At 42.6% G+C, this 15,003-nt stretch overlaps 1 protein-coding gene across 1 annotated transcript in view; it reads left to right on the plus strand.

Annotated features, from left to right (window-relative positions):
• CCDC117 (coiled-coil domain containing 117) overlaps positions 1-14,448 on the plus strand; it is a 17,303-nt gene extending 2,855 nt beyond the window's left edge. Inside the window, exons 2-5 of the mRNA XM_044685478.1 lie at positions 3,539-3,589; positions 6,683-6,907; positions 7,337-7,474; positions 13,802-14,448. Coding sequence (XP_044541413.1) covers positions 3,539-3,589; positions 6,683-6,907; positions 7,337-7,474; positions 13,802-14,048 — 661 coding nt within the window. The 3' untranslated portion in view covers positions 14,049-14,448. The remainder of the gene's footprint in view (positions 1-3,538; positions 3,590-6,682; positions 6,908-7,336; positions 7,475-13,801) is intronic.
• Positions 14,449-15,003: the final 555 nt, after the last annotated feature.

The following is a 15,003-nucleotide window of genomic DNA, read 5'->3' on the forward strand; positions in this document are numbered from 1 at the left end:
GGGAGTGCCAGGGGGTGAGGGTCTGTCTGCCCGCCCCCCCTCCCCCCCTCCTCCCCGCCTCGCGTCCCTGAGTTGCCCTGTCCCTCCTTTTCCTTTTGCTCCCTGTCCCGGGAACGGGTCCGTCTCCTGCCCCGAGGGGTCCTCCTTTTATTTGTGTCAGCGGGGGTCTTTCCCCGGACCCTACTCCTTTCTGTCTCCCTTCCCCTTGTGCTTCCGCACCCCGGAGTGACCGTCTGGCCAGCCGTCCTATATGTCTTCCCGTCTGGGAGTCTCCCTAGCCCCTCTCCTCCAGACTTGGGCTATCGCCCAGCTAGTGCCCCCTTCTTAGCAGTTATCGCCTGTCTACACTGCCAGTACCTTGTGTGTATATGGCTGTCGGCATGTTGTTCCCCCTCCCCCCATTAGACGGTGAGTTCCTTGAGAACAGAGACTGCCTGGCACATAGTAGGCACTTACTGCTACTTGACCTACTGACCTCTCCCTCCCCCTCCGTCCTCGTTTTCCTTATATTCCCTAGGAAGGTCCGGCTGGACCTTCCCCCTTTCTCATATTGGGGGGGGCATCGAGGCCTCCCCCCACCTTCTATTCCCCCTGAGTCTGTTCGCCTCCCACCTTTACTCCACCCTTTCCTTCTGCCTCCCCCACAACCTTCCTCCCGGGGTTGTGAGGAGCCTCCTCCTCTGGGGGCTTCCTCTCTGCTCGGATTTAAACAGCTTCTGTGGACCAGGAAGAGGGCTTTGGGCTGGGAATACCAGAATCAATCAAGTAGGGAAAACAAGCCCTGCCCACAAGGAGCTTTTCTACCCCATGGAGTTCCCCCTGCTCTGCATCTTGTGCCTTTCTCTCAGGTTCTAACCTGCAGATGCCCTTGCACCTAATCTCTGGATGAGCACCTAATGCTTTTATATGCAGGCTCTTCCCCTTGGGCCTCTCCTTATAGGCTATGTTGGGAGGAATGGGAGGATGTTTCCAAAGACCTCTTTTCTCTGCTGTGCCCCCCAACTTCCCACCTCCATAGGCCTGAGGGGCTCTGATTTCCCACTTTTCTCCACTTTCTCAGGGATGAAGGAAGGCTGACTTGAGGTCATCAATACCTCCTATAAGATGGGCATCAAGGCAAAGGTTGTTTGGCTTGATCCTGGAGTACAGGTTGGCAGAACATCCAACTTGTACCTTTGAGATCAACCTTCCTCCCCCATCCCTCACCCAGCAGCCCTGACCCTCCTAGAAAAATTACTAGGGAAGGATCCTGAATTTGGCATCCTAGGACCTGGATTGGGGAAATAACAGACCTTACATGTATAGCATTTATAAACTATAAATTCCCTTCCCCACAATACCCCTGTGAGATTCTAGAATAATAACAGTTAACATTTGTAAAACACTTTTTTACAAATATAACCCTCCTAATATCCTGGGAGCTAAATGATACTATCCTCATTGCAGATGACTTGCCCACAGTCACCCAGCTAGAAAGTATCCAGACCAGATTTGATTTTTCCGCTGATCACCTGTGGCCTGCCCACATTATCCCTTTTCCGTTGATGATCTCTAAGGTCCTTCTTAGTCCTAAGTCTGTGATGCTCTAAATTTCCTCCAGGCTTATCTCTGCTCCCTTTCTCTGTCCTTCACTTCCTCCATAGGGCTGTGGGGCTAACCCTTTGCCCAGGCTCTGTTCTGCCTCATTTCTCATTGCTGCTCTGCTACAGTCTCACTGGGGCAGTCACCTTCTCATCACCTGCCTCGTTTCTGCCTTCTGTTTTCCCTTAGAATTATAAGACTATAACATTTAAAAGGTTACCAGGGTCCTTGGCTAGAGGCCTCCATGTTTGACAGACAAGGGGGAAGTAACTTGTCCAAGGTCACAGGGGGTCAGCTAGTTAGGATCAGAGTGTTCTGCTATCAAAATGTGAATCCATTTCACAGGACTGACCATGCCACTCCCCTAATTAAAATGTTCAGAGAAAGATCATAAACTTCTTGACCTGGACTGGCATTCAAGGCTTCATTTCATATTACTTTAGCCAAACTGGACAATCCACTATTTCCAGACCTTTGCATCTGGCCTCCTACCCTCATGCCATCATTTGTGGGTAGTTTTCTTTCAAGCCCAGGGCAGGTTTCCCTTCTATAACATCTTCCCTGATTTCCCACTTCTGCTTTGTCCTCTCCTAGAAGTCCTCTTTCCTTCCTGGGATCTCCCAGCCATCCGATATCAGCATTTAGGGACTAGTAGACTAGCATTTACCAGATACAAGAGAATCTTCTAAGTACTGGACAGATTCAGAGATGGAGAGTGATCATTTGCTCCCCTCAGAGTTTATTGGGGTAGAGAGGAGTGGATAGAGAAATAATAAGAATATCTAGCACTTATAGATGCCCCAGTATTTGCAGAGTGCTTTTAAAATATCTCATTTTAGTGTTTTGCATGATAATACATGTATAACCCAGATCAAATCACCTGCCAGTACCAGGAGGGGGGGAAGGGAAGGGAGGGATGGAGATAAGTTTGGTCATATAACTTAGCAAAACTTGTGCGGAAATTTTTTATTACATGTAATTGATAAATATTGATAAAATATGTATATAAATATTGATAAAATATATATATATAAATATCTCATTTTAGCCTCACAACCACCTTGCCAGGTGGGTGCTATGGTAATTCTCATTTTACAAAATAGGATACAGACAACCCCTGCCTGTTTCCTCGGGTAAAATGGGGAATAATTGTAGTACCTACCTCCTAGGGTGGTTGTGAGAATAAAGTGAGATAATATATGTAAAGTGCTTTGCAAATCTTAAAAGTGCTCTATAAACTTTGGCTATTACCATTATTATCCAGGATCATGCAGCCTAGTAATAAGTGCCTGAGGGAGGATTTGAACTTGGGTTTTTCTGACTCCAGGCCCAGCTCTCTATCTGCTGTACCACCTTACTACTTCTGCATCTGTCACACATAAATAGGCACAGGCAGAGTGTGTTGGTTGATTAGATAAATACAATTCAGGCTGGGTTGTGATAAGGGCATTAAAGACGAAACACTTATTGCTATTTGATTTAACTTTTTCTAGTTGCTCATGTGCTCATTGTGTTAAACTGTTAATTTTTTTGAGGATAGAGACTTGTCATTTATTATCTTACCTCCCAGCTTCTCAGCGGGGCCTTCCCCAAACTGGGACCGGGATAAATGCTCATGGATTGACCCAGGGGTTCCCAGATGACCCATGGAGACCTCCACCAAGGGGTCTAATACTGTGGAGACAGATGAAATAAATACTTGTCTCAGCCCATGGGGAGGGAAGGGAAGGGAAAGGAAGGGAAGGGAAGGGAAGGGAAGGGAAAGGAAAGGAAAGGAAGGAGCAAGAACAGTATGAAATACAAAAGAAGATTGGATGCTTAAACCTTTTCGTCATCTGTGTAGATGCCCATACATCTATAAGAGTTCAGATACTCAGGGGGAAAAGCTGTCATACATTTAATTTGCTGCATCTTATGAAAGATTATTTAACTAAGCGAATTTCTCTTCTCTTGACAGAATCTCAGTCCACTATAGAAAGAAACACAAACGAGAAGAGGAGGATGATAGGTGAGTAGTTCCTCCAGGCTGCAATTGAATATAAACTTAAAATGTATTTTCCTCCCTCTGGCTTTCTGGGTTGATAGGCCTTTAAAGCATTTCTGTTTCTACTTGAGATTCTTAATTACAGCTGTGTTTTCTAAATAGCCCAATCCCCTCATTTTACAGGTGAAGAAACTGAGGCATAGAGGTAAAGCGATGTCTCCTAGAACTCGGGCTGAACTCTAGTCTTTTGCTCTTTCTGCTAAGTTTGTAGAGTTCATACATCCTTGTATCATCTTTGTGAGATAAAGATAATTGTAGCCTTTCTAGTTTAGAGGGATCAGAATGGACACAAAGATTCAAGAGTACAGTTAAAAACCATGGAGTGAGAGGCTGGATATGGCACCCGACTCTGTTTTTCACCTAGCCATATGCAATTACTCCTCTGACTTATTTCCTGAGGCCCAGAGAAGGTAAGAAGGACTAGTTCAAAGACACGTGGCTGTTAAGTATCAGAAGCCCCAATGGAAGCCTAGTTTTCTTGGTGCCAAGCCCAGCAATCTGTCCACTCACCATGTTGCCTATACTTTAATGTATTATATTAAATAGACTATACTTTGCTTTAAGCTTAAAGGTAAGCTTCTTATGTTACCAACTTAAGTGGGAAAAATAAACTAATATTCTTTTCCAAAACTAGGCAGTGGGGTGTAGTGGATAGATCTTTGGACTTGTAGTCTGGATTCAAATTCTACCTTAGAACCTTACTAATTATATGAAGCTGAGCAAGTCACTTCACCATTCTCTCCCTCAGTTTCTTCATCTGTAAAATGAAAGTGCTGCTGGCCTTGAATGAAGCCTTAACTATGGCAGAAGCAATGTAATAGTATTTCTTTAGTGCTTTTTAAAGATTTGCAAAGATAACTCTCTAGCCTTCAAAGATAGGAGCTATAATTGTTCTCAGGGTATAAATGAGGAAACTGAGACTGAGGAAGGCTAAATACTCTCTTGCCCTTGAGTCACATGGCTAGTAAAGAACTGAGTCAGAACTTGAACTCAGGGCTTCTAGATTTCAAATACAGTGCTACCATTATGATTTAGGTAAGAATGTTTTTCCTTTCAAATTTTTTCAATTCCTGAATGATGATCACTAGTGACTTTTCTGTTAGCCTTCTCAATCTTAGTCAAAGAGCAGGAATTTTCCCTAAGAAAACTTGATGTTGCTTTGTCAGTATCATTAGATCTAGGAACAGGGCAGCAAAACAAGCTAAGAATGTGTGTGTGTGTCTGGCCTAGAGGGCTGACCCTGTATCTTTTAAACTGGGTACTAGCAATGCTAGTCTGTGCCCAGTTTAAGGTCTGTGAAATGGGAAACCCCATTTCTTAACATTGCATAAGTCCTAATTGAACATGATGTCTCTGGCTTTTGTAAATACCAACTTAGGATAATGTCTTGGCCCAAGACAGAGACAGGAGAATTCTTTTAGATTGGAAAGGCAGAGAAAAAAGGGACACCAAGAATTAGGGACCAACTAGTATAGAGGCCCAAATGGCAGCCTTTTGACATCTCTGGAAGAAATAATCAAATTACCTTACTAACACCTGGAAGCTTTGGAACATGAGCCATCATGAAGAATCCATTCCCTGCCCTCAGAGAACAGGAACAGGCTCTCCCCTTCTGTCTCCCCATCCAGCAGGACGGTTGGTAGGCTTTTGTACAGCAGCAGTGATCAGAGAGAATGCCAGGGGCTCTCAGCACAAGTAAGTGAATAAGCCATGTCAGTAAGACAGGGAGCATATTCCCTTTGTGATAGTTACTAACTTGGTCTCAGTGAGGGGGATGCTATAGTTTTCCTAGCTTTTAACCAAGTATTTGACAAAGTATACCATACTGTTGTTGTAGAGAAAATGTGAGATATAGGCTAAACAGTAATAGATCCAATGTATTCATTCAGAACTGGTTGAGTGGCTAAGATCAGAATCATAATTCAGCAGGGTCTCCACTAGGGACTGTGCTGGGCCCTGGGATGCTGCTCAGTTATCAAGGTCTGGAAGATGAATCATGTAATCTTGGAAAACTCATGTGTAGATTTGTTATTGGAATAAAGAAAAATTTAAAAAAATTATCAAGGTCTGGGATAAGGTAGAAAACTCATCATATTAGCAGGTGCCACCAAACTGGATGATAGGGCACGGGACTGACTATGAAATCCAGGAGAGGTAAATGTAAGGTTTTACATGGGGGTACAGAAAATCCACTTCATAAGTACAAGATTAGACTGTCCTGGTTAGACAGCAGTTTGTCTGAAAAAGATCTGGGGGTTTGAGTTTACTGTAAGCCTCACAGAAGGTGGCAGCCAAAAAAGCTAAAATTTTAACGTAATGTTGGGCTGCATTAAGGGAGGCAGAGTTTCTAGGAATGGGGCAGGGGATATAGTCCATCTGTACTCTGTCCTGGCCAGATGACATCTCTCAAGTATTGTATCCTGTTTCGGACACCATAGTTTAGAAAGGATACTGCTTATAAATTGGAGTATGTCCAGAGGAAGGCATGAGGAAACGAGGGAGGGCCTTTAGTCTCTGCCACGGGAGAGTGAGTTAAAGGAATTGGGGCTATGCAGTTTGGAGAAGTGTCAGGAGGGGCATGCTGTCTTTTCATGAGGGAGACTTCCTCTGCTTGGCTGACAGGGCAGAGCCTCAAGGGGAACCATCAGGCTTGAGATCAAAAAAAGCTCCCTGCCAGTGGGGGCTGCCCAGAGGCAGCTTTGGGAGAAAGTGATTTTTCCAGCACATTTCTGCCTAGGGTGGGGGCATCCTTTATGGTGATTTGGTAAAAACAGAGATCAGCATTGGGGAATCCTGGAGCCCAGCCAGCTCAGGATTCTTGATGCCCTCAATGCTTTTGTGACCACTTATGATTACAAACGTGGATGCTCTTCCTCTGGCCTTGTAGAATGAAATCACACAAAGGGTGTCAGAATGACAGAAGATGTTGAGCTGTTTTTCACCTTGTCCTAATGCCGACAAGATACTTCTGTTTCAGTCTCAAATCTGAGAAGTTTCTCTAATTTGCAACAAACTTAAAAATATTCTAGTATTTATTGAATAACTTTATTTTTCCAGTTGTCCCCTAAGGAAGAAGAGACTGACAGAAGCCGTGCTCTGTGCCAGTCCCAGTAATTGGCTCCTGTGTGGCCATCAGGGTATTGAGGGCCCCGGGGCACATGAGTGCCGTGGTGGCCTTTCTGCATCAGGCATGTTCGATATTCTCTGTGAGGAGATGGATCAGACAACGGGAGAGCAGCAGTGTGAGGCTGCCCGAAGGAAGCTTCAGGAGATCGAAGACAGGTAAAGATGGTGTGTGATGCTTGCTGCTGGCGGGGCAGCAAGACTCTGCTGAGTCATAAGGGCTTGTTCCCACTTAACAGATTTGGGGAATTTCTGAGAGCTTAAGAAATAGGAAGCTCATTAATTCTTACAACTAAGCTAAAATGGCATGATTTGCTCTTTACCCTTAATCAACAAAAGTATTTTACTGCTATAATATATAAGAAACTGAGGGGTACACAGACTTTACAATTGAACAGTAAAAAACACAGATTTTTTTTTTTTTTTTACTAAGCTTTCTAAAATACCCATTGAATGATGTTTTTTGTACATGTTACCTTCTCCCTCCAGTGGGTCTTTCTTGTACATGAGAATAGCCATAAAGCTTTCCAAGCTTTGCAGATTCATCATTTTGGCTGGTTATAAAATGTCCCTCCTTGATCCCTTCAGGATAATTGATGAAGATGAAGAAGTCGAAGCTGACAGACGCATCAGTGACCTGCCCAGTCTTGTTCTATCAGACACTCTGAAGACAGGCTTGAAGAGGGGGTTTGATGAAGTCCTTACAAAGAAAATAATCGAGTCCATGTAAGTTCATTCTCAAGGCTTCCAGTTAGCTCTCACCTGTAGGACTACAGGATTCTTGCATCTTGTTCTCCAGCTTTGTCTTCAGTCTTTTAGTGATTTCCCTGCTCTTTTCTTGAGCCCTGGGCCTGGGCCTACCTGAGTAACAGTGAGTAGTAAGCTGGCATCTTGGTTGTTAGTAGCAGTTGATGCCATTCAGGAGATTAGTTAGCACTCTTGTCCTTCTGGCAACTTTTCTACTTCTGATCAGATAGGAAGTTACCATGTACACACAATCCTCATATAAAAGCTATCCTGAACCCAGGTCAGAAAGAGAAACATGATGCATCATTGGGATTAATATGCATAGTAACATCCTATCCATTTGGAAGATAGCAACTCTCCTAAGTTGTTTCTGGATTGTTTCATTCTTTCTCTTAATATTGCAAGCATATAATACAGTGCCTGGCAAATAGTAGGTCCTTACTAAGTGCTTATTGGTTGGTTCACTTTGCTTCAGATGTGATTAAAATCTTTTAAGAATTATTTTTCATCTTTTAGTAATTACAAGAAACATTATTTCTAAAATACATTGTCTTTGACAGGTTCTCAGACTCTTCATGAAATTTTCTTTGTTAATTTTTAGTTAAAAGTTAAAATATAGTTAAAATAGTTCTGAAAAGGAAAAAATTTGGCCTTACCTCCTTCTTCTCTGCAGAAGACACAAGTTGTTTTTTAAATTAATTATTTTTCCATCAGCAAAAATCTACATTCTTTCCCTCCAACTCCCTCCACCACTATTGAAGAAGAATGAAAAATAAAATCCTTGTTTCCAAATGTATAGTAGTCAAGCAAAACAAATTTTGGCATTGCCCCCCAAAATAGATCTCTTTCTATTCTCTGAGTAGCTCACCTCTCTGTAAGGAGGTGGCAACTGGTTTCATCATTAGTTCTTTGGAACCATAGGTTATTACACTGATTAGAAATTGTAAGTCTTTCAAAGCCATTTGTCTTTGCAGTGCTGTTGTTATTGTATGAATTCTGGTCCTGTTATCTTCACTCTGTGGCAGTTTATACAAGTCTTCTCAGGTTCCTCTGAAACCATCCCTTTACATTCACACTTATTATATACAGTAACTTGTTCAGGCATTCCCTAATTGATGGACATCCATGCAAATTGCCGTTCTTTGCCACCTCAAAAAGAGCTATACAGATCTTTAGAATTTGTTTTGCTTAGGCCTAATTCTTCCCTTAATCTGTTTTCCCTTTAATTTTCCTTCCTCCATTTTTCCTTCTGTTTCCCTGGTGAGTGAATTATATTTCTGTACTCAGCTGTGTATATTCATTCTTACCTTCTTTGACAAGTTTAGATGAAAGTGAGGCACAAGAAAGTATCTGCCACTCTCCACCCCTTTTTACTTGCTCATATAGACTAATTTGCACACCTAGTTATTCAAGATAATTTTCCCTAACTTTCTTTCCTCCCAGTGTATTATGCTTTTCCTTTTCCATTCTTCTATTAAGATCAGGGCATAACAGAACTACTCCCAGGTCTGCCTAAAAAGACTCTGTATGTTTCTGTATGACCTCTGATGTTTCAGAAGGGACACATGCATCCTGTCCTCATATGAGAATATAAGCAGTTAGTTGATCCTTGGTTAGTCTCTTCATTTAAGTTTATCTTTTTATGTTTCTTTTGATTTCTATGTTTGTACTTCATAGTTTCTGCATAGCTCGGGTCTTTTCATTAGAAATGTTTGGAAGTCCTCTGTTCCATTAAGGTTCAATTTTTTTCCCCATGTAGAATGATAATCAGTTTTGCTGTACAAGTCATTCTTGCTAATAAACCTTTATCCTTTGCTTTCTAGACTCTTGTATTCTAAGCTCTACTCTCTTTTATAGTGCTAGCTGCTTAAGTGGGTGTGATTCTGACTGTGGTTCTCCAATATTTGTCCATTCTGATTTTGAGGATATTTGTTGCTTGGGCAAGGTTTTATACCTATTGTGTCATATTTTTCATTCCTTTTCCAGTTTCTTCCATAGTTCTCTTTTTTTCCTCAATTTTTTTCCTTTAGTGCTCTCATTTATAAACACATTTTAAAATTCTTTTTAACTCCTACTTCATCTCTTCCACTAATTCTAGCTGAATTTGTGTCCAGGCTGTGTTTTTCTTTGAAGCTTTTAAGATGTTTGGGAGTCATTCTCTTCTTCTGGGTTTGTTTCTTTGCATCCCTGTCACCATGATACTTGTTATAAGAAGATTAGTTTGTTTGCTTATTATTCTTCCAGCCTATTTCCTGTTTTTAGACTTTATATTAGAGCCCGGCTCTGCATAGTCCTGGAAGAAAAGTCTGGCCTGATCCTACTGATCCTTCCATGGGGTATTGAGTGTTGTGTCATTCTAGGCTCTCAGGGGACAGCTCAGGCTGGGGACTTTGGGATTTTAGTGTTCCCAAGTGGTCTGATCACTGCCCTGGTCTGAGTTCTGCAAGTTGCCAACCTGGTCTAGAGTCTGAGCAAGGTCTCACTCTGAAGTTTCAATAGACTCCTGCTGTACTTGGCCATTGTTGGCCAGCTGGGAAACGCTGTTCCCTCAGTACAGAACTGCAGGTTTACCCCTTGCTTTGAATTTCCTGTCTTCGTTATTAGGCTGAGGTCCCATTCTGTTCCTGGGCTCGGAGCCATACTGATATTGCTTGTTTCTGCACTGGAACCTCTTCAGTACACAGCCCAAGACTAGTGACCTATCAGCCTACCCTGGAAGCTGCCCTCTAGACTTAGGTCCCCTCTTCAGTCTACTCCAGACCCGTACTTGGCTGCGAGCAACAGAATTGCTCCTTGGCACCTGTTTCCATGCTGTGCAGAAGCTTAACCTGCTCTGTGCTATAACCCAAGAAGGGATGCTTCTTGCCCTCCCAGTGCTGGAATGCCCCTCCATGTATGCTACTAGCCAGATCCTGTACCAGGTGTCCACAGACCTCTGTCTCCCTCTGCTAATCTTAGCTAGGAAAATGAATGCTGTGATTTTTTTTTCCTTTGGATTTCCTGATGAGGATTTGGCTTAGTGTGTTTTCTAGATATGTTTGGAGATTTTGGGGGGTGGATCTCCCTATAGCTTTTCTACTTTCCTACCACCCTAGTTCTGCCCTCCTCTGGAACACAATTCTGACAGGCTTAGGGACCTTTTCCAGTAAATACAAGATCAAAGAAAGAATTGTGAGTATCGAGGGGAAGGCTAGAAGCAGACTTGACAGCACTGAAAGTGTTAGCTGACAGCATGGATATCTGAACAGAAACATATAAAATGTCAACAATCTGGGGTCCTGGAGTACAGGGGCCAGTGGTTGTACACTCCAGGCTAGTTAAATCCAAGACAGCCTAAGGCTCCAGGAGTACAATAATAAGTGTTTGGTGTGGTCACTCAAGAGGAGTCACACTATTATGGCTAGAAAGCCAGCCTCAGATGAGGAAGACCCGACTCAGAATCTGGCTGGGCAACTCGGGGCAAGTCAGATCACCGTGAATTCTCTTTCCCCTGAAATCCCAGGTTGGTCCTCTCCAGCTAGAAATGAAGAACTGGAGCTTAATGTGGTAATTTTGTGATAAACCTTCCCTGTCTCTTTGACCATACCTACTCCAAGGTTCCACAAATCTTTATTCTCATGTTATAAAAGCATAGAATCAAAAATGGAGGACTTAGCACTAAGCCCAACACAAGTCTTCTGCCTGGATGCTCAGTGTCTCTTAATGCAGTCTAAAGTCTCATTAGCTTTTTTGGCTGTGATAACTCCCTTTTGACTCACTGATCTTACAGTCCACCAGCAGTCTGAGGTCTTTAGACAGACTGCTGCCTCTTCCCCCATCCTCTGTGGGTTTTTTTTAACCCTTCCCTTCTGTCTTGGAATCAGTGCTGGTAAGGGCTAGGCAATGGGGGTCAAGTAACTTGCCCAGCGTCACATAGGTAGGACATAACTGAGTCCCATCTCCAGGCCTGGCTCTTAATCCAATGAGCTACCTAAATGTCCTCACCCCACCACACCTTGTTGCTTTTTGAATACAAATACTAGACTTAAAGTTTATCTCTTTAATCTGGTTAAATCTAGTGTGGTTTGGATCTAAATAATCAAGATGGTGGCCGGCCTGCCTATAATTGAATGTGCAAGCTGGCCCATCTGGACCTTTATGGCCACTTATTATTAAAAAATGTTCAACAGCACAGGACCATTTAGTTCCTGGGGTATTGTACTGGAGATCTCTAGTGAAGATGGTCTTGGACCATTAATGACTACATTGGGGGCATAGAGCCGTTCAAACAGTTTTGCACCCACTGAATTATATTATGTAGCCTACACTTCTTCATATTTTCTACAAAAATACTTTATTAAGCACATTCCTAAAATCTAGCTAAACTATTATCTGCATCATTCATCAATCAAAATACATCCTAGAATTAAACAAATTTTTTATTTTAATAACAAATTTCCACTTGCTTTTTCTTAAGTTATATAATCCAAATTGTCCTCTTCACTTCTCCCCCCCCACCCCCCCCCCCCACCCCTTTCCTGGAGTTTGCAAGCAATTCCGTTTGGGTTTTACATGTATTATCGCACAAAACATGTTTCCACATTATTCATTTTGTAAGTGACATTCTAGAATTTTGCAAGGGTTTAAAGTCAAGTTCACTGAATTCTTTTCCCTTGGGGGGCGTCCTGCCCTTCTGTGGTCACACAAAACCTTTCCTGTTTTCTTCCTTTATATTGATATCAGTAAACCTACTTTAATCATCCCATCTTCTAGTTCCTTCATTAATCTGGTTACATGAATCCAGCAAGACTAGCTAAGGGCTCTCTTATATATGAGCAATATTAGCATCCTATTAGCTGTCTTGATTTGTTCTTTGCAGTGTAAAGGAGAAATTGGGGAGCTCTGCTTTTTTTTAATATTCAAAGATTTTTTATTTTCCCAATTACATGTAATGATTTTTAACATGTTTTCTAAAATCATAAGATCCAAATTGTATCCCTTCCCCCTCCCTTCTCTCCCTACTCTCAAGAGATGGTAAGCAATTTGATCTGGGTTATACATGTGTTATCATGCAAAACATTTCCATGTTGATCATTGTTGTAGCACTCCTACAAAACCAAAATCCTCAAATAAAATCATAAGCTAATATGAAAGGTAGTATGCTTTGATCTGCATCTGACTCCCAACAGTTCTTTCTCTGGAAGTGGTGAGCATTCTTTGTCCCAAGTCCTTCAGAATTGTCCCAGATCATTGTATTGCTGAAAGTAGCTCGGGCTGGGCTTTCATAGTTGATCCATCAGACAGTATTGCTGTTACTGTGTACCATGTTCTCCCCGTTCTGCTTATTTCACTCTGCATCAATTCATGTATGTTTTTCCAGCTTTTTCTGAAATCATTCTGTTCATCATTTCTTACAACACAATAATATTCTATTTCCAACAAATATCACAATTTGTTCAGCCATTCTCCAATTGATGGACATCCCCTCAATTTCCAATTTGTTGCCACCACAAAAAAAAATTGGTAATCATTGCCTCCAATATCTAAAATACATGTTATATTAAAATAATTCATATAAGAAATTTTTTTTTAAATTAAACCCACACCTTCTGTCTTAGAATCTGTATTAAATTTCATTTCCAAGGCAGAAGAGTGATAAGGGCTAGGCAATGGGGGTGGGGGGTTGTGACACAGCTGGGAAGTGTCTGAGGTCAAATTTGAACCTGGGACTTCTGTCTCCTGAAGATGTATGAAATTTTCAAATAAACTCATTTTTGTGTTGACTTTCCTTGCCCAGACTTTAGTTTATTCTTAGCCTTAAAGGCTTAGAAGAAAGTGTGAGCCTTTTCCTAGAGGATTTTGCTGCTCTGTTACCTTTTCCTCCATCTTCTTTATATCATGTCTCTTAAAAATCCCAGGAGTAGGTGAGGACTATGCCTTCCACTGGTCTCTTTGGACAACTCCTGTTTTTCCTCCCCACTGGAATTGTTTCTTTGTGCACAGTCTCTACCCGGCTATCTCATATGTGAAGCCTTTCCTGAAACCTTCAGCCTCTAGCTCCTCTTTCACTCCTTCCCTTCTTGATGACCTCTTAGTTTTCCAGCTTGCATGTATTTTCTATTTCTTCTTTATGTACTTAGAAGATATGTTATCTTCCCTGATAAATGTCAGCTAAACGCTTGTTGGTTAATTGTTCTAGCTAGCCATTCCCCCTTCTGAAGCAGTTCAGTTTCCAAGTTTAAGCTACAGGTAGCAAACATTAAATGCATTTGTCCTTTGGCTCCATTTGTCATAAGCTTTCATTAAGAACCACATTTCTTTTCTTAGGAGCCGCCCTTCCATGGAGTTGGTGCTCTGGAAACCTCTCCCAGAACTCCTACCCGACAAGCCAAAGCCTTTACCTTGTGTTAAGAACTACACAGAAGAGCCTGGAGGGGACCAGAGTAAGCCTCCAAGAGCTGTAAATGCCTTCTGCCAACAGACTGAGGTCTTCTCTGAGCCCCACCAAATAGGGGTCCCTCTCTACAGTGGCCTGGACACAGCTGGCTGCACAGAGGAAGAGATGGAACTTTAGAAAACCAGGTTTAAATCTTGTGTCCAATTCTGGAAGGCCCTTTTGTTGGTTGTATAACCCTCTTAGCCTAAGGACTTGAAAGTTGTATCAAATGTGGGGGATAATATCTCTACCTGTGATTTATAAACAAAATCTTAATTTGGGCAGCTTCTTGCTGGGGTCACATCTTACCATGGAAGCTTCTCTTTGGAGCAAGCAGTCTTCTAGGAGGCTTATTTGGAATGTCAAATCACTGCCTGTGGGAAAGGGTGAGAGGAGTGGGATGTCAGGGTTTTGGAGTCACCCATCCTATCATCTTCTGAACATGGAAAGACTTTTGAAAGGTGCTCTCCTCTCCTCAAGATGTTCAGAAAACAAATCAGGAGAGGAGGGTTTTGGCTATTAAGACACAGAGTCTTAACAGAAGGGCGCTCAGTTGACATCTGTTTCTCTTGAGTTGGTGGAAGAAAGGTCAGATGTTTGTCTGAGCCTTGGGGGGGGTTGGGGAGCTGGCGTGCTGCTCCCGGTGCACTCAGCTCGCTAGAGTGTTCGGCCTCTCTGTAGGGGCTCATCCTTTTGCCTCTGAAGAGCAATGCAGGGGAGAGAAAGCCCGGGAAGGCTCCATACCTTGTGCTACTGTTCTGCCTCGATTCGCTGTACCTGACTGTTCAAGCTTGGTGTTTCAGTGACGCTTCCAACCTACATGGTTCGAGTTGGACTTTGATGCTCAAGAGGGTAGCTCGTGTCAGTTTGGTGGTAGAGTGACGACATCCTTTAGGCAGTTCTGAGAAAGTGTTTTCATTCTGCTGAATCCCGAGTGGGGGCTGTCCACCAAGGGACAGCCGCTTTATCCAGAGGAGTTTTATCCTGATGGATTAGAAGACAGACAGAAGCAGCCCATTGGCTTGGTGCTCACACTCGATCACTCGGCTGCAGCCTCGAGGCTGTGATTCTCTCCGAAGCAGCTGTGCAGCAC

The sequence above is a fragment of the Gracilinanus agilis genome, chromosome 1 (assembly GCF_016433145.1).
Source record: "Gracilinanus agilis isolate LMUSP501 chromosome 1, AgileGrace, whole genome shotgun sequence".
NCBI classification, from domain to species: domain Eukaryota; kingdom Metazoa; phylum Chordata; class Mammalia; order Didelphimorphia; family Didelphidae; genus Gracilinanus; species Gracilinanus agilis.